The sequence below is a fragment of the Rutidosis leptorrhynchoides genome, chromosome 11, assembly GCF_046630445.1.
Source record: "Rutidosis leptorrhynchoides isolate AG116_Rl617_1_P2 chromosome 11, CSIRO_AGI_Rlap_v1, whole genome shotgun sequence".
Lineage (NCBI taxonomy): Eukaryota > Viridiplantae > Streptophyta > Magnoliopsida > Asterales > Asteraceae > Rutidosis > Rutidosis leptorrhynchoides.
This window is the reverse complement of record NC_092343.1, coordinates 9,158,359-9,185,511: the sequence shown is the minus strand read 5'-3', so window position 1 is coordinate 9,185,511 and position 27,153 is coordinate 9,158,359. Positions and strand designations below refer to the sequence as shown.

The window sequence follows — 27,153 nt, the reverse complement described above, 5'->3', positions numbered from 1 at the left end:
CGTATAATAAAGAACCCAAACTAATTACATCATATCGATGGTTCCGTTTCCCCGTTTTACACCATCTTCCTGACGTTAAAAACGCGCAGACCATTAGGTATACTAGACACTAACCACGTGTATTCAAACACACCCGCAACAACGCGTTTTTAATTCTGCAGATATATAACGTTACGTTAAATAAGAATATTCAACCTGGAAGGTCCTGCCGCATCCCGCGGGCCGATCCGGATCTAGTTATGGACTAAACAAAAGTACAATTGAAGAATATAAATGTTGTAATTGTAGTGTAATCAGATTAATTGATTAGTTTTAATTTAGATGTTATATAATAGTGATAGATGCTAATTTAAATGTTATGAGGGGATTTTTATAGAAGAAATGGTGAAGACTAGTTTTTAGGAAGGGATTCTTTATTGCTATTGAATTGTTTTTGTGTTTGTGTGTACATGTCATTTTACAACATCACAAGCCTATTTATAGGCCTCATGATGTAGGTTGATCCTTCTAGTATTTTTTGATATTTTTAACTAGTTAAGTATTCTACAAACTTCTAGTTCATACTTGATAAATATCTACTACTAGTAAATATCTAATACTAGTAAGTATTAGTTAATTCTAGATTAATCTAGAAAAACATTAATATTTCAACACTCCTCCTTAATGTTTTTAGGTATTACTCCCAGCATGTTGCGTAAAAGCTCGAACTTGGGTCTTGGCAACGCTTTTGTGAAAATATCTGCAATCTGCTCCTCAGTTTTGCAGTATTTTAATTCAATATCTTTTTTGGCACAGCTTTCTCGCAGAAAGTGATATTTGATGTCAATATGTTTTGTTCTGCCATGAAACACGGGATTCTTAGCCATTGCAATTGCAGACTTGTTGTCGCAGAATATTTGAGTGGCTTCATTTTGTTTTTCGCCCATGTCTTCTAGAATTCTTCTTAGCCATATAGCTTGATTAGCTGAGTTTGCAGCTGCTACGTACTCGACTTCGGCTGATGATTGTGCCACCGTTTCTTGTTTCTTTGATGTCCATGAGAATACACCAGATCCAAGTGTGAATGCGTATCCGGAAGTACTTCTCATGTCATCCACCGATCCGGCCCAATCACTATCAGTGTATCCATGAAGCTTCGAGTCTATAGTGGGATTATACCATATTCCATAGTCCATGGTACCTTGCAAGTATCTTAATATTCTTTTAGAAGCTCCGTAATGTATTTGAGTAGGGTTTTGCATGTACCTGGATAGCAGACTTGTTGCGTACATGATGTCTGGTCTTGTTGCTGTTAGATATAGTAGACTTCCAATGAGACTTCTGAATCTTGAAGCGTCTGCTTTCTCCGATCCATCTTCTTGTCTCATCTTCTCATTGGCAACTAGTGGCGTGGCTACGGTTTTGCAACCGTATAGTTTAAATTTTTTCAGGAGATTTTCTGTGTATTTCTTTTGACAAATGAAGATGCCTTCATTTTCTTGACTAATTTCGATGCCAAGAAAATAGCGCATCAAACCAAGGTCGTTCATCTCGAACGTTTTCATCATGTCTTCTTTAAATTCTTGTATCATTCTCTCATTGTTTCCCATATATATAAGATCATCGACGTACAAGGAAATAATGAGAGTGTCAGAGTTACCTTGGGTTTTGATGTAGAGTGTAGGCTCACTTTGACTCCTCCTGAATCCTGAACTTGTGAAGTAGCTATCAATGCGGCTATACCAAGCACGCGGTGCTTGTTTAAGTCCATATAAGGCTTTCTTGAGCTTTAGGACTTTTTCTTCTTTTCCTTTTTGAATGAACCCTTGTGGTTGCTCTACATATATTTCTTCTTCTAGAAACCCATTTAGAAAGGCTGATTTCACATCTAGTTGGTGAATCTTCCATCTTCGTTGAGCTGCTAGCACCACAAGAGCTCTTATAGTATCCAGTCGTGCTACGGGTGCGAAAGTTTCGTTGTAGTCGACTCCAGGCTGTTGTGAATAGCCTTTAGCTACTAGCCTTGCTTTATGTTTTTGTATAGAACCATCAGGATTGAGCTTTTTTTTGTAAACCCACTTTACTCCAATGATTTCTTTATTTTCTGGAGGATCAACTAACTCCCATGTGTTGTTTTTCTCGATCATTCTTATTTCTTCGTTCATAGCAGTTACCCATTTTTCATATTTGACTGCAACTTCATAGCTTTCAGGTTCTATAGTTGTAAAGTTGCAAGTCTCGTATATCTCTGCTAACGCTTTGACTCTTCCAGGTGTTGACTCTGGACTTGACTCGTCTTGCGCCAAAGGTAATCTTGTTGATGGAGAAGTTGGTGTAGCAGGGCTTGTTTTGTAGTGACCCGAACTTTTCCATGTTTATATATATTAATTGAGATTGATATTTACATGATTAAATGTTTCCAACTTGTTAAGCAATCAAACTTGTTAAGACTTGATTAATTGAAATATGTTTCATATAGACAATTGACCACCCAAGTTGACCGGTGATTCACGAACGTTAAAACTTGTAAAAACTATATGATGACATATATATGGATATATATATAGTTAACATGATATTATGATAAGTAAACATATCATTAAGTATATTAACAAAGAACTACATATGTAAAAACAAGACTACTAACTTAATGATTTTTAAACGAGACATATATGTAACGATTATCGTTGTAAAGACATTTAATGTATATATATCATATTAAGAGATATTCATACATGATAATATCATGATAATATAATAATTTAAAATCTCATTTGATATTATAAACATTGGGTTAACAACATTTAACAAGATCGTTAACCTAAAGGTTTCAAAACAACACTTGCATGTAACGACTAACGATGACTTAACGACTCAGTTAAAATGTATATACATGTAGTGTTTTAATATGTATTTATACACTTTTGAAAGACTTCAATACAATTATCAAAATACTTCTACTTAACAAAAATGCTTACAATTACATCCTCGTTCAGTTTCATCAACAATTCTACTCGTATGCACCCGTATTCGTACTCGTACAATACACAGCTTTTAGATGTATGTACTATTGGTATATACACTCCAATGATCAGCTCTTAGCAGCCCATGTGAGTCACCTAACACATGTGGGAACCATCATTTGGCAACTAGCATGAAATATCTCATAAAATTACAAAAATATGAGTAATCATTCATGACTTATTTACATGAAAATAAAATTACATATCCTTTATATCTAATTCATACACCAACGACCAAAAACACCTACAAACACTTTCATTCTTCAATTTTATTCATCTAATTAATCTCTCTCAAGTTCTATCTTCAAGTTCTAAGTGTTCTTCATAAATTCTACAAGTTCTAGTTACATAAAATCAAGAATACTTTCAAGTTTGCTAGCTCACTTCCAATCTTGTAAGGTGATCATCCAACCTCAAGAAATCTTTGTTTCTTACAGTAGGTTATCATTCTAATACAAGGTAATAATCATATTCAAACTTTGGTTCAATTTATATAACTATAACAATCTTATTTCAAGTGATGATCTTACTTGAACTTGTTTTCGTGTCATGATTCTGCTTCAAGAACTTCGAGCCATCCAAGGATCCGTTGAAGCTAGATCCACTTTTCTCTTTTCCAGTAGGTTTATCCAAGGAACTTAAGGTAGTAATGATGTTCATAACATCATTCCATTCATACATATAAAGCTATCTTATTCGAAGGTTTAAACTTGTAATCACTAGAACATAGTTTAGTTAATTCTAAACTTGTTCGCAAATAAAAGTTAATCCTTCTAAATTGACTTTTAAAATCAACTAAACACATGTTCTATATCTATATGATATGCTAACTTAATGATTTAAAACCTGGAAACACGAAAAACACCGTAAAACCGGATTTACGCCGTCGTAGTAACACCGCGGGCTGTTTTGGGTTAGTTAATTAAAAACTATGATAAACTTTGATTTAAAAGTTGTTATTCTGAGAAAATGATTTTTATTATGAACATGAAACTATATCCAAAAATTATGGTTAAACTCAAAGTGGAAGTATGTTTTCTAAAATGGTCATCTAGACGTCGTTCTTTCGACTGAAATGAATACCTTTACAAAAACGACTTGTAACTTATTTTTCTGACTATAAACCTATACTTTTTATGTTTAGATTCATAAAATAGAGTTCAATATAAAACCATAGCAATTTGATTCACTCAAAACGAATTTAAAATGAAGAAGTTATGGGTAAAACAAGATTGGATAATTTTTCTCATTTTAGCTACGTGAAAATTGGTAACAAATCTATTCCAACCATAACTTAATCAACTTGTATTGTATATTATGTAATCTTGAGATACCATAGACACGTATACAATGTTTCGACCTATCATGTCGACACATCTATATATATTTTGGAACAACCATAGACACTCTATATGTGAATGTTGGAGTTAGCTATACAGGGTTGAGGTTGATTCCAAAATATATATAGTTTGAGTTGTGATCAATACTGAGATACGTATACACTGGGTCGTGGATTGATTCAAGATAATATTTATCGATTTATTTCTGTACATCTAACTGTGGACAACTAGTTGTAGGTTACTAACGTGGACAGCTGACTTAATAAACTTAAAACATCAAAATATATTAAAAGTGTTGTAAATATATTTTGAACATACTTTGATATATATGTATATATTGTTATAGGTTCGTGAATCAACCAGTGGCCAAGTCTTACTTCCCGACGAAGTAAAAATCTGTGAAAGTGAGTTATAGTCCCACTTTTAAAATCTAATATTTTTGGGATGAGAATACATGCAGGTTTTATAAATGATTTACAAAATAGACACAAGTACGTGAAACTACATTCTATGGTTGAATTATCGAAATCGAATATGCCCCTTTTTATTAAGTCTGGTAATCTAAGAATTAGGGAACAGACACCCTAATTGACGCGAATCCTAAAGATAGATCTATTGGGCCTAACTAACCCCATCCAAAGTACCGGATGCTTTAGTACTTCGAAATTTATATCATATCCGAAGGGTGTCCCGGAATGATGGGGATATTCTTATATATGCATTTTGTTAATGTCGGTTACCAGGTGTTCACCATATGAATGATTTTTATCTCTATGTATGGGATGTGTATTGAAATATGAAATCTTGTGGTCTATTATTATGATTTGATATATATAGGTTAAACCTATAACTCACCAACATTTTTGTGGACGTTTTAAGCATGTTTATTCTCAGGTGATTATTAAGAGCTTCCGCTGTCGCATACTTAAATAAGGACGAGATTTGGAGTCCATGCTTGTATGATATTGTGTAAAAACTGCATTCAATAAACTTATTTTGTTGTAACATATTTGTATTGTAAACCATTATGTAATGGTCGTGTGTAAACAGGATATTTTAGATTATCATTATTTGATAATCTACGTAAAGCTTTTTAAACCTCTATTGATGAAATAAAGGTTATGGTTTGTTTTAAAATGAATGCAGTCTTTGAAAAACGTCTCATATAGAGGTCAAAACCTCGCAACGAAATCAATTAATATGGAACGTTTTTAATCAATAAGAACGGGACATTTCAGTTGGTATCCGAACGTTGGTCTTAGAGAACCAGAATTTTGCATTAGTGTGTCTTATCAAGTTTGTTAGGATGCATTAGTGAGTCTGGACTTCGACCGTGTTTACTTGAAAAATGATTGCTTAACAAATTTTGTTGGAAACTATATATTTTTAACATGTGAATATTATGTGATATATTAATCTCTTAACGCGTTTGATATTATGTGATAGATGTCTACCTCTAGAACAAGTCCCATTGACTCACCTAATAATAATGAAGAGTCAAATGTAAATTGGAATGATTCGTGGACTGATTCACAAGTTCCCGAAGAGGAACCGGAAGAAGAGTCGGAACCGGAAGAAGAATCGGAACCGGATGAAGAAATAGAACCGGTGGGGGAAATAATAAAATGGTTAAGTAAAAGAAAATCCTCAACCAACCGACCAAGGTTAATTATGGTCAATGGTGTTTCCGCCAAGGAAGCAAAATATTGGGAGGATTACCAATTCTCCGATGAATTGGATTCCGACGAGAATTCCGATGATGTTATAGAAATTACCCCAACTGAATTTAAAAAAGCAAAAGAAAATAATAAGAGAAAGGGCATAAAAATAGAGAAATCTAATTCCAACCCCGATGAACTTTATATGTATCGTCAACCCCCGAAGTCCTTAAGTTGTAACAATGACCCGGGAACCTCTAAACCACCAGGTTTTTCTAAACCAATGTGGAAAACGACGGCTCGTATTAGGGGAACATCATATATCCCTAGAAACTTGGCAAAACGAACCAAAACCGAAGAAAAAAAAACAAGCGAGTCGGAATAAGATAGTTGTATTCGTGTGGTTTAATATATGTAATATAGTGTGATTATGCTTTATGATATATGTAAAAATTGCTTGTATTAATAAGTATTTTTTTTTATGAATCTAACTCTTGTCTATTTTACAGTATAAAAACAAAAAATGGATAGACAACCCAATATTTTAAGAGACCTGCCCGGAGACATGATTGATGAAATCTTGTCTAGAGTCGGTCAGAATTCTTCGGCACAACTATTTAAGGCGAGATCAGTTTGTAAGACATTCGAAGAACGTTCCAAGAATGCCTTGGTTTATAAAAGGCTTTCGTTCAAAAGATGGGGGATATCACATTGGGAAATCCATAAGTTACGATGTGTTTACTTTGACGCATATATTGTGGGGAACCCAAATGCTATTTTACGCAATGGGTTAAGAAATTATTTTGACTCAATATATCCGAATATTGGACTTCGTGATTTAAAAAAAGCGGCTAACATGCAACATAAAGAAGCATGTTATGCTTACGGATTAGTAATGTTCGCTTCTCACCAAAGTGAGAACAAGAACATCGGGCTACAACTATTAAACAAAACGTTCCCACAAGTGACGGAGTCGGTAATTGGGGTAAGAAATGAGGTTTTTAGATTGTTATGGGACTGTTGGACATTACGTAACCCTCGTCCCTTTGACGACGTTACAACACGCTGTCTTATCAACGGCCATAACGGTTATGTTCCACAAGACCAAGGATGGGAAGTAATCCTAGTAAAACCAGAATGCATGACTTGTTTCTGGACGTATGAATTACGTGTCTTTATTGCCTTTGCTGAACGACTTTGTACTAGCTAGAATTATCTTCACAACCATCTTGTATCAAATTTATTGTGTGCTATATTTCATGCTATATGTAAAATAAGCGGTATTGTAAGTTTGTAAAATATTGTATAAAAGTTTGAACACGAAATATTATTATAATCAGTTTTTCATATAGAATTGTAGTAGTTGAATTGTATATTAGCTACTAAGTATGAACTTAACGGGTAGGTACTACCCGAATTTAAACTTATAAAACGCTAATATGAAGCAAAAGCTTTTATAAATGAGTTCATATTATGCTACGAAATACTATTAACTACTCTTAATATTCTGTATGATTAACTTATTCCATTTGACTATTTTGAAGGAAATGGCACCGACTACTCGACACACCGTGAATATGAATGAAGAGGAATTCCGTACTTTTCTAGCTTCAAACATAGCCGCAGTACAGGCTGCGCTACATACCAACAATAACCTTGGATCTAGCAGTACAGGAAATCGTGTAGGATGCACCTACAAAGAATTCACTGCCTGCAAACCATTGGAATTTGATGGAACCGAAGGACCGATCGGATTGAAACGGTGGACCGAGAAGGTCGAATCGGTGTTTGCCATAAGTAAGTGTACTGAAGAGGACAAAGTGAAGTACGCTACGCATACCTTCACAGGTTCTGCGTTAACATGGTGGAATACCTATCTAGAGCAAGTGGGACAAGACGATGCGTACGCACTACCGTGGTCAGCATTCAAGCACTTGATGAACGAGAAGTACCGTCCCAGAACCGAGGTCAATAAGCTCAAGACAGAACTTAGAGGGTTACGAACCCAAGGATTTGATATTACCACGTACGAAAGACGATTCACAGAATTGTGCCTATTGTGTCCGGGAGCATTCGAAGATGAGGAAGAGAAGATCGACGCGTTTGTGAAAGGATTACCAGAAAGAATCCAAGAAGATATAAGTTCACACGATCCCGCCTCCATACAACAGGCATGTAGAATGGCTCACAAACTAGTGAACCAGATTGAAGAAAGAATTAAAGAACAGACTGCTGAAGAGGCCAATGTGAAGCAAGTCAAAAGAAAGTGGGAGGAAAACGGTGATAAGAATCACCAATACAACAACAACAGCAATTACAACAATAATCGCAACAATTATCCCAACAATCGCAACATCAATCGCAACTACAACAAACGGTCCAACAACAACAACAACAACAGCAACTACAACAATCATCCCAACAATAATAATAACCGCAACAATAACAACAATCAGAACCAGCTATGCCAAAGGTGTGAAAAGTATCACTCGGGGTTCTGCACCAAATTTTGCAACAAGTGTAAAAGAAATGGTCATAGCGCGGCGAAGTGTGAGGTCTACGGACCAGGGGTTAATAGAACTAAAGGAACAAATGGTGTCGGAACGAGTAATGGCGGAGCAAGTAGTGTCGGAGCAAGTTATGCCAATGTAGTTTGTTATAAATGTGGAAAACCGGGCCACATTATTAGAAATTGCCCGAACCAGGAGAACACGAATGGACAAGGCCGCGGAAGAGTTTTCAATATTAATGCGGCAGAGGCACAGGAAGACCCGGAGCTTGTTACGGGTACGTTTCTTATTGACAATAAATCTGCTTACGTTTTATTTGATTCGGGTGCGGATAGAAGCTATATGAGTAGAGATTTTTGTGCTAAATTAAGTTGTCCATTGACGCCTTTGGATAGTAAATTTTTACTCGAATTAGCAAATGGTAAATTAATTTCAGCAGATAATATATGTCGGAATCGAGAAATTAAACTGGTTAGCGAAACATTTAAGATTGATTTGATACCAGTAGAGTTAGGGAGTTTTGATGTGATAATCTGTATGGACTGGTTGAAAGAAGTGAAAGCAGAGATCGTTTGTTACAAAAATGCAATTCGCATTATACGAGAAAAAGGAAAACCCTTAATGGTGTACGGAGAAAAGGGCAACACGAAGCTACATCTTATTAGTAATTTGAAGGCACAAAAACTAATAAGAAAAGGTTGCTATGCTGTTCTAGCACACGTCGAGAAAGTACAAACTGAAGAAAAGAGCATCAATGATGTTCCCATTGCAAAAGAATTTCCCGATGTATTTCCGAAAGAATTACCGGGATTACCCCCACATCGATCCGTTGAATTTCAAATAGATCTTGTACCAGGAGCTGCACCAATAGCTCGTGCTCCTTACAGACTCGCACCCAGTGAGATGAAAGAACTGCAAAGCCAATTACAAGAACTTTTAGAGCGTGGTTTCATTCGACCAAGCACATCACCGTGGGGAGCTCCTGTTTTGTTTGTCAAGAAGAAAGATGGTACATTCAGGTTGTGTATCGACTACCGAGAGTTGAACAAACTTACCATCAAGAACCGCTACCCACTACCGAGAATCGAAGACTTATTTGATCAACTACAAGGCTCGTCTGTTTATTCAAAGATTGACTTACGTTCCGGGTATCATCAAATGCGGGTGAAAGAAGATGATATTCCAAAGACTGCTTTTAGAACACGTTACGGTCATTACGAGTTTATGGTCATGCCGTTTGGTTTAACTAATGCACCAGCTGTGTTCATGGACCTTATGAACCGAGTGTGTGGACCATACCTTGACAAGTTTGTCATTGTTTTCATTGATGACATACTTATTTACTCAAAGAATGACCAAGAACACGGTGAACATTTGAGAAAGGTGTTAGAAGTATTGAGGAAGGAAGAATTGTACGCTAAGTTTTCAAAGTGTGCATTTTGGTTGGAAGAAGTTCAATTCCTCGGTCACATAGTGAACAAAAAAGGTATTAAGGTGGATCCGGCAAAGATAGAAACTGTTGAAAAGTGGGAAACCCCGAAAACTCTGAAACACATACGCCAGTTTTTAGGACTAGCTGGTTACTACAGAAGGTTCATCCAAGACTTTTCCAGAATAGCAAAACCCTTGACTGCATTAACGCATAAAGGGAAGAAATTTGAATGGAATGATGAACAAGAGAAAGCGTTTCAGTTATTGAAGAAAAAGCTAACTACGGCACCTATATTGTCATTGCCTGAAGGGAATGATGATTTTGTGATTTATTGTGACGCATCAAAGCAAGGTCTCGGTTGTGTATTAATGCAACGAACGAAGGTGATTGCTTATGCGTCTAGACAATTGAAGATTCACGAACAAAATTATACGACGCATGATTTGGAATTAGGCGCGGTTGTTTTTGCATTAAAGACTTGGAGGCACTACTTATATGGGGTCAAAAGTATTATATATACCGACCACAAAAGTCTTCAACACATATTTAATCAGAAACAACTGAATATGAGGCAGCGTAGGTGGATTGAATTATTGAATGATTACGACTTTGAGATTCGTTACCACCCGGGGAAGGCAAATGTGGTAGCCGATGCCTTGAGCAGGAAGGACAGAGAACCCATTCGAGTAAAATCTATGAATATAATGATTCATAATAACCTTACTACTCAAATAAAGGAGGCGCAACAAGGAGTTTTAAAAGAGGGAAATTTAAAGGATGAAATACCCAAAGGATCGGAGAAGCATCTTAATATTCGGGAAGACGGAACCCGGTATAGGACTGAAAGGATTTGGGTACCAAAATTTGGAGATATGAGAGAAATGGTACTTAGAGAAGCTCATAAAACCAGATACTCAATACATCCTGGAACGGGGAAGATGTACAAGGATCTCAAGAAACATTTTTGGTGGCCGGGTATGAAAGCCGATGTTGCTAAATACGTAGGAGAATGTTTGACGTGTTCTAAGGTCAAAGCTGAGCATCAGAAACCATCAGGTCTACTTCAAAAACCCGAATTCCCAGAATGGAAATGGGAAAACATTACCATGGATTTCATCACTAAATTGCCAAGGACTGCAAGTGGTTTTGATACTATTTGGGTAATAGTTGATCGTCTCACCAAATCAGCACACTTCCTGCCAATAAGAGAAGATGACAAGATGGAGAAGTTAGCACGACTGTATTTGAAGGAAGTCGTCTCCAGACATGGAATACCAATCTCTATTATCTCTGATAGGGATGGCAGATTTATTTCAAGATTCTGGCAGACATTACAGCAAGCATTAGGAACTCGTCTAGACATGAGTACTGCCTATCATCTACAAACTGATGGGCAGAGTGAAAGGACGATACAAACACTTGAAGACATGCTACGAGCATGTGTTATTGATTTCGGAAACAGTTGGGATCGACATCTACCGTTAGCAGAATTTTCCTACAACAACAGCTACCATTCAAGCATTGAGATGACGCCGTTTGAAGCACTTTATGGTAGAAAGTGCAGGTCTCCGATTTGTTGGAGTGAAGTGGGGGATAGACAGATTACGGGTCCGGAGATTATACAAGAAACTACCGAGAAGAACATCCAAATTCAACAACGGTTGAAAACCGCCCAAAGTCGACAAAAGAGCTACGCTGACATTAAAAGAAAAGATATAGAATTTGAAATTGGAGAGATGGTCATGCTTAAAGTTGCACCTTGGAAAAGCGTTGTTCGATTTGGTAAACGAGGGAAATTAAATCCAAGGTATATTGGACCATTCAAGATTATTGATCGTGTCGGACCAGTAGCTTACCGACTTGAGTTACCTCAACAACTCGCTGCTGTACATAACACTTTCCACGTCTCGAATTTGAAGAAATGTTTTGCTAAAGAAGATCTCACTATTCCGTTAGATGAAATCCAAATCAACGAAAAACTTCAATTCATCGAAGAACCCGTCAAAATAATGGATCGTGAGGTTAAAAGACTTAAGCAAAACAAGATACCAATTGTTAAGGTTTGATGGAATGCTCGTAGAGGACCCGAGTTCACCTGAGAGCGTGAAGATCAGATGAAGAAGAAATACCCGCATCTATTTCCAGAAGATTCGTCAACACCTTCAACAGCTTAAAATTTCGGGACAAAATTTATTTAACGGGTAGGTACTGTAGTGACCCGAACTTTTCCATGTTTATATATATTAATTGAGATTGATATTTACATGATTAAATTTTTCCAACATGTTAAGCAATCAAACTTGTTAAGACTTGATTAATTGAAATATGTTTCATATAGACAATTGACCACCCAAGTTGACCGGTGATTCACGAACGTTAAAACTTGTAAAAACTATATGATGACATATATATGGATATATATATATATAGTTAACATGATACTATGATAAGTAAACATATCATTAAATATATTAACAATGAACTACATATGTAAAAACAAGACTACTAACTTAATGATTTTTAAACGAGACATATATGTAACGATTATCGTTGTAAAGACATTTAATGTATATATATCATATTAAGAGATATTCATACATGATAATATCATGATAATATAATAATTTAAAATCTCATTTGATATTATAAACATTGGGTTAACAACATTTAACAAGATCGTTAACCTAAAGGTTTCAAAACAACACTTGCATGTAACGACTAACGATGACTTAACGACTCAGTTAAAATGTATATACATGTAGTGTTTTAATATGTATTTATACACTTTTGAAAGACTTCAATACAATTATCAAAATACTTCTACTTAACAAAAATGCTTACAATTACATCCTCGTTCAGTTTCATCAACAATTCTACTCGTATGCACCCGTATTCGTACTCGTACAATACACAGCTTTTAGATGTATGTACTATTGGTATATACACTCCAATGATCAGCTCTTAGCAGCCCATGTGAGTCACCTAACACATGTGGGAACCATCATTTGGCAACTAGCATGAAATATCTCATAAAATTACAAAAATATGAGTAATCATTCATGACTTATTTACATGAAAATAAAATTACATATCCTTTATATCTAATCCATACACCAACGACCAAAAACACCTACAAACACTTTAATTCTTCAATTTTCTTCATCTAATTAATCTCTTTCAAGTTCTATCTTCAAGTTCTAAGTGTTCTTCATAAATTCTACAAGTTCTAGTTACATAAAATCAAGAATACTTTCAAGTTTGCTAGCTCACTTCCAATCTTGTAAGGTGATCATCCAACCTCAAGAAATTTTTGTTTCTTACAGTAGTTTATCATTCTAATACAAGGTAATAATCATATTCAAACTTTGGTTCAATTTCTATAACTATAACAATCTTATTTCAAGTGATGATCTTACTTGAACTTGTTTTCGTGTCATGATTCTGCTTCAAGAACTTCGAGCCATCCAAGGATCCGTTGAAGCTAGATCCACTTTTCTCTTTTCCAGTAGGTTTATCCAAGGAACTTAAGGTAGTAATGATGTCCATAACATCATTCAATTCATACATATAAAGCTATCTTATTCGAAGGTTTAAACTTGTAATCACTAGAACATAGTTTAGTTAATTCTAAACTTGTTCGCAAATAAAAGTTAATCCTTCTAACTTGACTTTTAAAATCAACTAAACACATGTTCTATATCTATATTATATGCTAACTTAATGATTTAAAACCTGGAAACACGAAAAACACCGTAAAACCGGATTTACGCCGTCGTAGTAACACCGCGGGCTGTTTTGGGTTAGTTAATTAAAAACTATGATAAACTTTGATTTAAAAGTTGTTATTCTGAGAAAATGATTTTTATTATGAACATGAAACTATATCCAAAAATTATGGTTAAACTCAAAATGGAAGTATGTTTTCTAAAATGGTCATCTAGACGTCGTTCTTTCGACTAAAATGAATACCTTTACAAAAACGACTTGTAACTTATTTTTCTGACTATAAACCTATACTTTTTATGTTTAGATTCATAAAATAGAGTTCAATATGAAACCATAGCAATTTGATTCACTCAAAACGGATTTAAAATGAAGAAGTTATGGGTAAAACAAGATTGGATAATTTTTCTCATTTTAGCTACGTGAAAATTGGTAACAAATCTATTCCAACCATAACTTAATCAACTTGTATTGTATATTATGTAATATTGGGATACCATAGACACGTATACAATGTTTCGACCTATCATGTCGACACATCTATATATATTTTGGAACAACCATAGACACTCTATATGTGAATGTTGGAGTTAGCTATACAGGGTTGAGGTTGATTCCAAAATATATATAGTTTGAGTTGTGATCAATACTGAGATACGTATACACTGGGTCGTGGATTGATTCAAGATAATATTTATCGATTTATTTCTGTACATCTAACTGTGGACAACTAGTTGTAGGTTACTAACGTGGACAACTGACTTAATAAACTTAAAACATCAAAATATATTAAAAATGTTGTAAATATATTTTGAACATACTTTGATATATATGTATATATTGTTATAGGTTCGTGAATCAACCTGTGGCCAAGTCTTACTTCCCGACGAAGTAAAAATCTGTGAAAGTGAGTTATAGTCCCACTTTTAAAATCTAATATTTTTGGGATGAGAATACATGCAGGTTTTATAAATGATTTACAAAATAAACACAAGTACGTGAAACTACATTCTATGGTTGAATTATCGAAATCGAATATGCCCCTTTTTATTAAGTCTGGTAATCTAAGAATTAGGGAACAGACACCCTAATTGACGCGAATCCTAAAGATAGATCTATTGGGCCTAACAAACCCCATCCAAAGTACCGGATACTTTAGTACTTCGAAATTTATATCATATCCGAAGGGTGTCCCGGAATGATGGGGATATTCTTATATATGCATCTTGTTAATGTCGGTTACCAGGTGTTCACCATATGAATGATTTTTATCTCTATGTATGGGATGTGTATTGAAATATGAAATCTTGTGGTCTATTATTATGATTTGATATATATAGGTTAAACCTATAACTCACCAACATTTTTGTGGACGTTTTAAGCATGTTTATTCTCAGGTGATTATTAAGAGCTTCCGCTGTCGCATACTTAAATAAGGACGAGATTTGGAGTCCATGCTTGTATGATATTGTGTAAAAACTGCATTCAAGAAACTTATTTTGTTGTAACATATTTGTATTGTAAACCATTATGTAATGGTCGTGTGTAAACAGGATATTTTAGATTATCATTATTTGATAATCTACGTAAAGCTTTTTAAACCTTTATTGATGAAATAAAGGTTATGGTTTGTTTTAAAATGAATGCAGTCTTTGAAAAACGTCTCATATAGAGGTCAAAACCTCGCAACGAAATCAATTAATATGGAACGTTTTTAATCAATAAGAACGGGACATTTCATGTTTCACTGGTACTTTCATGTTGTTCAGAATGCTCAAGTTGTAGTGGTTGTTGGGCCAGAGTTTCCATAGATATCCGAGGCAGATATGTTTGTTTTTCAACTTTGTCCTTTTCCCAGTTCCAAGAAGCGTCTTCATCAAACTCCACGTCTCGGCTGATCACGATGTTATTAGTCTTCAGGTTATAGACTCGGTAGCCTTTAGACTGTGTGTTGTAGCCCAAGAATATTCCTTTTTCTGATTTTTCTTGGAGCTTGTGACGTTTCTCCTTAGAAACGTGGATGTAGCAAATACTTCCAAATACTCGCAGATGTTTCGCTGATGGTTTCTTCCCACTCCATGACTCTATTGGAGTCTTGTTTTCTACGGCTTTCGTGGGACATCGATTTAGTATATAGACAGCTGTGTATACAGCTTCAGCCCAGAAACTGTTTGGAAGGCCTTTTTCATGTATCATTGTTTTGGCCATTTCCAAAACAGTTCTATTTTTGCGTTCAGAGACGCCATTTTGCGTTCAGAGACGCCATTTTGCCCATCACACAGCTTTCACACGTGTCGGTGATCTCTTTTATGTTAGGCAAGTCTCTCATCATATTCTTCTGTTGGAGGATTTTTAGTGCGTGAAAGCTAAAGTGGCCAAATCTTCGATGCCATAGCCATGATTCTTCAACTTGAACTTTCATGGCTGTGTCTTGGATATACTGCCAACGAATCGGAAAGTTGCGGTTCTCCATTGGCACTTCGGCTATTAATTTATAGTTATTTTTCTTGTCACGAATAACGCATGATTTGTCTTCAAAGAGTAAAGAGTATCCGTGCTCCATCATTTGTCCAACACTTAGCAAGTTACTTGCTAAGCTTGGTACTAGAAGAACGTCATTAACAGATCGAGTGGCGTTATTAGTTTGAACAGTAATTGTACCTTTGCCTTTAGTGTCAACAAGCGCTCCATTCCCTAGTTTGATGCGGGACTTTACGGACGTGTTGATACTATCAAATACCCACTGTCGATCAACCAAGTATCGTCCCTCTGTTTATTTGCGACATGGCAGGCATAGAATAGCTTATTTTTGTTCTCTGGTATATCTTCACTTTCTTCCGTGAAGTTAGCTCGATGATTTTGTTTTAAACGGCAATCTTTTTCAAGATGCCCAAATCTTTTGCAATTATTGCATTGTGGCCTCCCTTTGTGGAAACAATCTTTCTCCAAGTGGTTTGTCTTTTTGCAGATACCACATGGAGGGTAGCTTTTTCTTCTCTGATCGAACCCGGTTCTGGGTTTTTCTCCTCCTCTCGAATTTTCTTCAAGATTTCTTTTCCCCCCCATTATTAGATTTTTGAGACCTTAATTTGAGTTTAGACTGAAAGGCACTTTCGAGTGAGTTTTCACTACGCCGACTCAATCTAGCCTCATATGCTTCAAGAGAGCCAATTAATTCCGTTACTGACAGAGTCTCAATGTCTTTTGACTCTTCAATAGCGGTAATTAAATGATCGTATTTCTTGGTCATACTGATAAGTATCTTTTCTACGATCCTCTTATCAGTTATAGAATCTCCATAGGCTCTCATTTGATTTACTATTTCCTTAATTCTAGAATAGTAATCTTTTACGGTCTCAGTGTCTTTCATATTTAAATTTTCTAAATCTCTTCTGAGAGTTAGAAGTTTGACGGATCTCACCTTGACATTTCCTTGAAATTCTTTCTGAAGGATCTTCCACGCCTCCTTGGCTGTCGTGGCTCCCATGATTCGTGGAAAGATAGACGGTGTCAAGGCTTGTTGAATATATCCTAGAGCGGCAGCATTTCTTACAACATTTTTGTTGTATTTTTCTTGTTCTTCCGCGGACAGAGTTTCGACGTCTTTTAGAGTTGTAAACCCGACTTCGACAATATCCCACAAGCTTTGTGCTTGAAAATATGTCTTCATTCGGATACTCCAAAAATCATAGTTGTCACCATCAAAGATGGGGACGGGAATATTGTACGCACCAACGGTAGTCATGGTGTACTCGAACAAACGCCCAAACTAGCTCTTGATACCACTTGTTGTAATTGTAGTGTAATTAGATTAATTGATTAGTTTTAATTTAGATGTTATATAATAGTGATGGATGTTAATTTAAATGTTATGAGGGGATTTTTATAGAAGAAATGGTGAAGACTAGTTTTTAAGAAGAAATTCTTTATTGCTATTGAATTGTTTTTGTGTTTGTGTGTACATCTCATTTCACAACATCACAAGCCTATTTATAGGCCTCATGATGTAGGTTGATGCTTCTAGTATTTTTTGATATTTTTAACTAGCTAAGTATTCTACAAACTTCTAGTTCATACTTGGTAAATATCTACTACTAGTAAATATTTAATACTAGTAAGTATTAGTTAATTCTAGATTAATCTAAAAAAACATTAATATTTCAACAATAAACTGTATGATACTCCGTAAATGAATATAAAGTGTATAATAAATGAAGAACAAAATTTGTACTATGGCAAATACAGTGTAAAATGTCAAAAAATACAATTGATGAAGACTATATATTATTCTTAGGATTAAATAACTTATAACAGAAGATATATAACAATAAGGTAGCTTGAGTCTAGAAGTTTAACGATGACGGTTACCTTTGCGTACGGCTTCTAATGCATCTTAAACTTGAAATAGATGGCCGTTCGGTGAGAAAATCGTTTTAGCTCTATCGTTTCTAGCAATGTATAGTCAAATTACTGTGATTTTTAGGTTACGTTTTTGAACTTTTGATGATCAAGAGACAAAAAAAAAAAAAAAAAAAAAAAAAAAAAAATCTTCCTTAAATATGGAAATATGTACATCCAAATTGACCAAGGAGGGTTTTTTTTCCGGATCTATTCAGGATTCAAACCCGGTATGTTTGTCCCACGAGATGGTTAAAGTATTGGGTTCCTGTAATGCGATTCGGGTTTCCTCCCGAACGCGCGTGTGTATGCAAATAATAAGTGTCGTTAAAATAAATGATACATTGATGCAAAGATATATTCTAAATTAGTGACCACTTTTTGGTATATTATCTAAATTAGTGACCACTTTTTGGTCACTAACTTCATATTTTAGTGACAACTATTTCTTAGGTCACTAATATTATATAGTGACCAAGATTCAATGACCACTTTTATTATGATAACTAAATAGCGTTATTAGTGATCAAATAAAAAGTTGTCACTTAAATATGGTATAATCATTTTTCTTTGTAGTGATTATTAGTTTAAAATAATATTTGAATATCCAACTAAATAGATGTATTTGGATTTTTTGTTGTTGACCATTTTAGACACCTAAAGTCAAAGGAAGAAAAGTAAAGCGAAACATATTATGTGGATATGCTAAGTAGATGCTTTTGGAACACCCACATTTAGTGATTCTATACTTTTTAAGTGTTGTGTGTGGGAGGGGGGGAGGGGAGGGGGGGGGGGGGGGGGGGGGGGGGGGGGGGGGCATATTATTTAGGGAATCAACATAAACTATCAAAAATATTTGATAGTATTATGTAGTTTGTAGTAATACTGAATTAATGTGAAATATAACAATTTTAAGGATCTAATAACATTTTATACTTTTTATTTCTCGAAGCTAATAAATAAATAAACAGAAAGTATATATATTTTAGTCTCCTCAATAAATATATCTTCACTTTGTTCTTGAATTTTATAGAACTAAGTGTTAAACTTTGTACTCGTTGACACACCATTATAAGATAACCAAATTACTATTTGGGATTAGTGGAAATCAACCAAAACTTTAATAAGAAGTGCTAATTTGAACTTGCTTTATTGTCATACACAAGAATGAATCTTGAACATGCTAACATTGAGTAGCTATAGCTATGATTCGACTTTCTTGTGCAACATTAACATAGAAATAGAAATGAAACTAACAACAATCACAGATAACAAAATTCATGTTACTACAAGTACTTGTATAACATGTATATGTACATAATCAAGGTAGATTTGTGCTTGATCATGTTTGTTTACTAATTATAGAAAGCTTGAGAAACTTGATTGGCTTCTTGACACCGTTAATAGACTTCATCTTGTTTAAATCTTCGAGTGAAACATCAGGTTTTTGAGTGATCAGCGAAAGAGTTTGAGGAAGGACAACGTCTCTTTTAATCGTTGTGGTTTGAGGATATAAGAAATCAGTCGGAAAAAAGTTGTATTGAAGACCGGCCATTAATGATTTTGCAATAAAGATCGTATGTAAGAAGTGAAATAATAATGAAAGAAAGAAGAGCAAGTTGATGTGTTTTGAGTCTGAAAGACTAAAAGAAGTGTTATTTATAGAGCTACAAAGTTAGTTAACTATTGTCCAATAAGGCGTTCAAATGGAATAGTAATCTTTTATTATGTTTATATTCAATTAAAATAATAGCAACAAAAAACGGTTGGCTTGCGATTTAGGCAATTGAATAAAATATTAGTGAAGAACCTCTAAAACGGACCCAAAAGGTGAAACTATTATAAGCAATGCCATGTAATGAATAATTAATTATTATGTTATTATTATTAAGTTTAGGATAGGATTGGGATTGGGCTTAGGATTAAGATAAGATTATGATTAGGATTATTAGTTGACACATGACCACATGTCATGACCATTTTTTTCACGTTTATAATACTCTAACATATTAGCTGGGATTTTCTTGTGGGTCCACAATTTTTGGATGATCAATTAGTTATGGATCGGTACAGGTTAAAGAAGCAATGATTGCTAGTTTTATAAAAGGCGTATGATACGTTTGCTGCGATTTTCTTGACCATATGTTAGGAATTTTGAGTTTTGGGAATACCTTGCGATAATGGGTTTAAATGTGCTTAAATTCAGTCCGCACTACTATTCTCATTGACGGTAGTCCTACGGGAGAATATAAAGTTCAACGGGGTCTTAGACAAGAAGACCCGATGAGTCCTCTTTTGTTCTTGATTAATACGTTCATCTACTTCTTCAAGAAAAATGTCTTGTTGTGCCTGAGTCGTGGCACTAAGGTCGGGCTTGATTCGGTCATAGTGTCGCACTTAATTTACATGGACGATGTGGTGGTTGTTTCTTAATAGAGTAAAGGAAGTCTTGTGAACATCTTGACATGTTTAATGACTTTTATAGTTTTTCGGGTTTGAAAAACAATATTAGTAAATCATATATGTATGGCCTAGGTGTTCTCGAAGCCTAGCTCGATGCTTTCTCTAGTGACACCGGATGCATGTGTAGTAATTTCCCTTTTACTTACTTAGGTTTGCCGGTGGCGGTTAATATGGGCTGTATTTTCATTTGGAAACCTCTTGGAGATCGATTTAAAAAGCGTTTATCGAAATGGAACTAGAACATGTTCTTGATAAGTGGTAAACGAGCTAGAGACCATCCGTGATAATTTCTTCTCAGAAATATCGAGGGGAACAAGAAGATGCATTTGATCAGATGTGATGTGACCAAGCTTTATCTTCTCTTGGTAATGGAGGGTTGGGCATTGATAATTTACGTGCATCTAGTCATGCTCTTCTCTTTAAATGGATTTGGCAATTGGTTTCTTACCCGGATTCAAAATGGGCCAAAGTGATTCATGTCGTGCGTGGGCCGAGCCTATTGGTTAGGGTAGCTCTCGTAGAGGATCTAGCACTTGGTCTAACATTGTGTTGCTATTTCAGAAGGCAAAGGAAAAAGGTTTGATTCCGGAATATGTTCTTCGCAAGAAAATTGGGAATAGTAGAAAACATAGTTTTGGAAAGATAATTGGAGAGGTGATGAAAAACTTTAAAACAAGTTACAACACGCTATGTCACCTTGACTCTAGCGAAGATTGCTTAGTTGCGAATCGTTTTGTGAATGGGGAATGGAAATGGGATTGGAAGCACCCGATCGATGGTGTTAGATACTCATCGGTGCTCGAGAACTTGGTCCATGACATTGGTCAGGTTCACCTTCCTATCCTCTGCTTTGGATACGCGATCTTGGTCATTATCAGAGGATGAGATTTATAAGGTTAGTTCTACTCGTACACATATAGATAATATCATATTACCTTGTGTGACACCGCTGATTTTTTTTTTAAATACGTGGCGGAAGCATTTATATTAATTGAACCATTATAATAACATAAACATATAATATTTACATATCCAAAACATTTGACAGCTAGCATTAAACTAATACATCTGGTGTCACGTGACATTACAACAAAATTTAGTTTTAACAGAAAAGACACATTAGAGTTTCTTCATTGTCAAACACAACATCGCATGCCCGTCTTCTCCCCAAAAGCATAATCTACAAAAGCTAATAACCTGCAGGGAGGAGATGGAGGGGAATTAGCACGAAGCTAAGTGAGTACGACTAACTACAGGCCATAGCATACATAAGTGTTATACTAATCATGTCACATAGTCTAACACACAAACATCACCCAGTAGTGCAGTCTACAGAGACTCCGGCGGTTCGGCCAAACCATTAACCTCCAGTTGATCGGGCTGGGGTTTACCGGAAGTTCCTCCTACATACCGTGCTGCATAAATCATCCACACGCGACGTACGCGTCATTCAAACATATACTACACGGATGCAAATAGGCTACCACATGAGGAACCCAACCCGCAGGTTGATCTCTCCTATCGAATTAGGCTACCACAAGATAGGGACGCACTGGGCTCCAGCAGACAAGCATCAACTAACATGCAGTCATCACAAGGTACTAACTAATCACAACAATAAGTATATCTAGCAAGCATGGCAATCATAATATAACATGCTACAATATACTATATTCTCCAGTTAGTCCCACTCACCAAATACCAGCAAATGAGAAGGTATTCAGCTATCTAATCACTAAACCTTCTCTTTCTCCTTTTCTCCTGAGAAAACATATACACAAGTTAGTTTCTGTCCGTTAACACCAAATAACACAATATAAAAATTTTTGTCAGAAAAACTGTCCGCTAAAATTTTTCTCCTTAACACTTATGCACTTTCAAAATTTACATCAAAATCATCAAAATACAAACGGGCAGCATAACGGCTAAAACTCAACACTTTGATAAAATATTCTGCCCTGGACACTCAGTCGGTCGACTGACACTGACAGTCGGTCGACTGTCTACACAATCGGTCGACTGACCTTCTCAGTCGGTCGACTCACTTGGTATTACATCAATCGGCCGAATGTAATTCTCAGTCGGTCGGTTGTCTTCGTTAATCGGTCGGTTCACCCTCGGTCGGTCGATTGTCGACCGACAGTCGGCCGACTGTGTTCATCTTCTTCAGAAGCTGGACACAAGTTACGGACTTCAAGCTAAAATCGCCAAAACTCGATCTAGAGCTCATTTTCGACACCAAAACTTACCACAACTCAATCACTACATGTTATAGACTATAAACCCACAAAGTTTTGACCATAACAACATCAAACCCATGGATTTTGACACAAAATCAAGCTTTTTACAAAACTTACACAAAACTATGAATTTAACCATGAATTGAACACAAAAACACATGTTTCTTACCTTGTTAGAATCAGTAGACAACAAGGAACAAGATTCCAAGATCAATTTGAGCTCAAGAACAAGTTTTGATGATTAGGGTTTCAAAGGAGAAAGAATTAGGTACGGGGTATTATTTTGGGAAGGATCTGGAAAGTGCAAGAAATGCACTACACAAGTCATCAAAAGTGGGTTAAAATCCCACACTGTGTGACACACGGGTATTTATCAGTTATCTGATATCTTTCGTACGTCATTTGGCAACCCAAACGAAGTCCAAATTAAATAAACAAACCTGTTCTATGACCCTTGTCACAAACTGGTCCTAACCACATTATTATTTAATAGTAAACATTAAATAAAAATAAAAGCATATAATAACACAATACTAACTTAAGGGCAATCTAGTAATCTTACATCTAGGCCCGATTGAGGATGTTACACCTTGACTAGATCCTAACACTCTTTGGTCAAGATTACTCTCATGTAAGATTAATATTTTCGTGTGAGGTTAACCTTGAATAGACTTCACATAAAGAGTTGCTCGCTTCTATCGGCTTAGTGAAGTTTCGATACAAGTCTAAACACAAGTACACACCCACGATTGGAGTTTAACCATGTCTTATAACTAGCATTCGGACTCGAGTTTTCATTTTCAGAGTCAAACTCAGAGCGCGATCAATTAAAATCTAGCGCGATCAATTAAAATCTGAAGCTTGACTCAACAATTTATCGCTAGTTAACTCATTTATCCCTCGACAACTCGACATTGCTAATGCATGTAGTAGATCAGTTATCTACATAGACACATAAAAGTTCGAGTTGACTTCATATATTTTTCGACACATCATATTATATTTCAAGCCACGTATTGGATCATATACAGATACAGAATGGAACCACTGTTGTCATGTACTAAGTTTAACTACTCTAGAAAACAGGATAAAAGAACAAGATTATAATGGTATATGGGATTTGTACAAGTGAAAGATTTTACACAAAAAATGCTAAAAGAATATGTTCTGCAATCAACCAAACCATTCATACTTCAAGAATTTATAATGATATTATTCATCAAGTGTACTTGTTTGTTGTTTATGATCACTAACAAACAAACGGTGAGATCATCATGTACCTGTGTATTGAAAAAAAAAACAATGAGCTAAAGTGTACACATATATGCGGAAGTGGTTAAATGGGCGGGTCAAACAAGTTGAGAAATGGTTGACAAAAAAATAAATCATAGGTGTGACTTGAAAGTTGAACTGCACCAAGTCATGTTTAGTTGCATCAACCCAATTACATGTAAACAAGTCAAACAATGCCACCACATATATAGATAGGTCCGATCCTATAGTCAGTCGTACTAGTATCTTCATTAACAAGGTGAGTCCATTTTGTCCTTCCACTTCGACCAAAGTGCTTGACTTGCATAACCTTGGGTCTAAGAATAATATCATCATCCTGATAGAAAGCACCCTTATGATAATACTTCTGCATAAACCTCCGTTTCCGTTTAGGTGCACCGGCAGGCTTCGAATTATTCCTCTCCCACTCTTCAGCACTCATAGTATTCCTCCTAACTCTCTCATTCTCCTCTCGTTTATTCCTCGCCTTCTCACGAGCCTTCCACGCGTTTTCCTCTTCCGCTTTATTCAACTCATCATCTGTTTCCACGTCAGCAACAATATTAATATTAGCTCCTCCTGCTTCTTCAATATTTTTTTGAATCTCCTCAATAAGCATCTTCTTCGTTTCCACCTTCCGTTTCTCCACTTTTCCCTTCAACTCCTCCTCAATCGCAGATCGAATCTTCTCCCGTTCAGGAATCGTATCCCATTCCGTATTCGGTACATAAACCGACTTCACCATCGCTGCTATCCCCATCATCTCTTCTTCTTCCGAATCATCATCCGTTTCATATTTAGATGATGATTCATCTTCCTCTTCATCCTCTCCTTCCAGTATCATCTTTTTTGCTTCATCTCGCTCTCTCTGCAGACACGTTTCCTTAATTCTCTTCCTCCTTTCATCATCATCATCATTGTCATCAATACAATCCAACAACTTTTCTTCTTCTTCTTCAGTCGAATTAAAAATCTCCATCGCCTGCCTAAATCTTCGATGATCAGCAGCAGCTCTTACCTCCTCTCCCTTATCATCATCATCATCATCATCATCATCATCATCATCATCATCATCATCATCATCATCATCATCATCCAACTTATACTTTGTTAACCTCCGCAACCTAGGATCATCATCTCCTTTCACAATATTACTAGGAAACGCTTTTTCTAAAGAAGCTGATGATCTCGACATTCGTATATTATCATCGCCTTCTTCATCACCGCCATTATTGGCCCACTCAGAAGCTTTACCAGGCCAATGTCTTTTGACTTTCGTTTGCCCTATTTTACCTCTATTATGTTTATCCCTAATTATCATAGTAACAGTATCGCTAATTACCGACATCGTAACAGAAACAGATTAACCACTAACAAACCCTAGCTTTTGAAACGAAATCAACTGAATTAATTAGATATACTACTTTTGAATCCAGGTATAGATTTGCTTACCACCGAAAAACGGTCATAATTGCGTGGATGGAGTCGAGATGATATATAACTGATCGTCGGTAGTGTTCGTATTCCTACTCCGGTCGAATTTGCGTCGGAATCAATGGCGGTTAATCCGATCGAATTTAACCTTCCGGCTTTTGATTCTGTTGATGAATTGGAGAACGAATGATATAATAAGAATTGTCAATTGTTGCATTCCATTCATTGAATCCCTCTATTTATAGAGGTGTTTACATAGACCTAACATTAATCTAATTTATAAAACACAGTCCTTCTCTAATTACAATTACTTGCATCACAATCCTACTTGCATCACAAGTATTATTACTCTAATTACAATTACTAAATAAAACTATCGGCTATTAATGAATTTGATGATACTGAGCGAGGTTTGGAATCGAATGTTATTTTGGCCCACTAGATGCATGGCCCATTAACATTGATGGGTCCAGTAAAGTTTCTCCTGATGGAACAAAGCTTAAACACGCTAATGGCCCGATTTGTTTTGAGTCCGTGGCGTCCAAATTCGACAAATAAAGGAATTTAATGAGTGATCAAACCCCATTCGTTACATCTTTAATTTGTCTAGTGCACTGCTATGGTCTTTATAAGCTTATATGTTCTAGCTCACTAGCCGAATTATATATTTTACATTTTTACCTATGCTACAATACTTATCATGTATGTATGTATTATGGTATGTTATGTTTACATTTTTTTTTTGTATCTATTAATTCTTACATATTTCTCTTATATGAATATGCTTTTGATAATATTTTACACAAATATATGTAACGAGTCACGCACCTTCAACGCAGTCATTTATTGGTCGGATTTGCTGATTAGCCATTGATTATGATGCTGATGCTAGGGTGTTCAGTTCTTAGTTATTAACAGTTTGCAGCCATTGTTGTAACCATTTCACATTCGGAATGTACAATAGCTTTGTGTAAACATAAATATGATCTACCGCAGCAACGCACGGCTGGTCAAACGCTTGTTCTTGCTCATTGGACATTTATAATCATAATCATAATCCTAATGGTTATCGTTGAGGTTACCATATTTAACATTTTTTAATTACATTACATATTATCAATATTTCATTTATATATTAACCTTCTTATTTAAATTTGGGAATCATATTATTTAAAGCAGGGGGTGAGTTATAATTTTGAAATAAAGATAAATATGACAATCTTTACCATAACCCGTTATCATTTTTCTTAATTTAATTCATTCGCTATTCGTTATATCATTATAGTACAGATCTTCAAAATGAAGCTGGATGGGTTACAGGTGGTAATATATACCACTAGCAAATTACAAATTTAATGGAAAATTTGCATCATTGTAAAACTTTAGTGATTTATCAATAATTTGATAGTTTGAATATATAATTAGACTTAAATAATTTGATAGTTTGAATATATAATTAGACTTAAATGTAACTCCGTATATAATTTTGATGGTGGATATATATAGTTTGCTTTTATCGTTTTAGTGACGTAGTCTTAACACAAGTACACAACGACAATTGGAGTTTAACTCCCTCCTATAACTAGAGTTTGGACTCGAGTTTACATTTTCAGGGTCAAACTCGAGCCCGAACAATTAAAAATCTGAAGCGTGGCTCAACAATTTAACTCAGAGTCAACTC

At 35.5% G+C, this 27,153-nt stretch overlaps 1 protein-coding gene across 1 annotated transcript; it reads right to left on the bottom strand.

Moving 5' to 3' along the window:
• Positions 1-647: 647 nt before the first annotated feature.
• On the bottom strand, positions 648-26,511 carry LOC139874283 (uncharacterized). Its single transcript, XM_071861732.1, has 4 exons — positions 26,389-26,511; positions 24,232-25,401; positions 23,996-24,046; positions 648-1,025 (listed from the first exon to the last, which is right to left on the bottom strand). Exons 1-4 carry the CDS (start codon positions 26,509-26,511, stop codon positions 648-650), a joined length of 1,722 nt encoding a protein of 573 aa, XP_071717833.1.
• Positions 26,512-27,153: the final 642 nt, after the last annotated feature.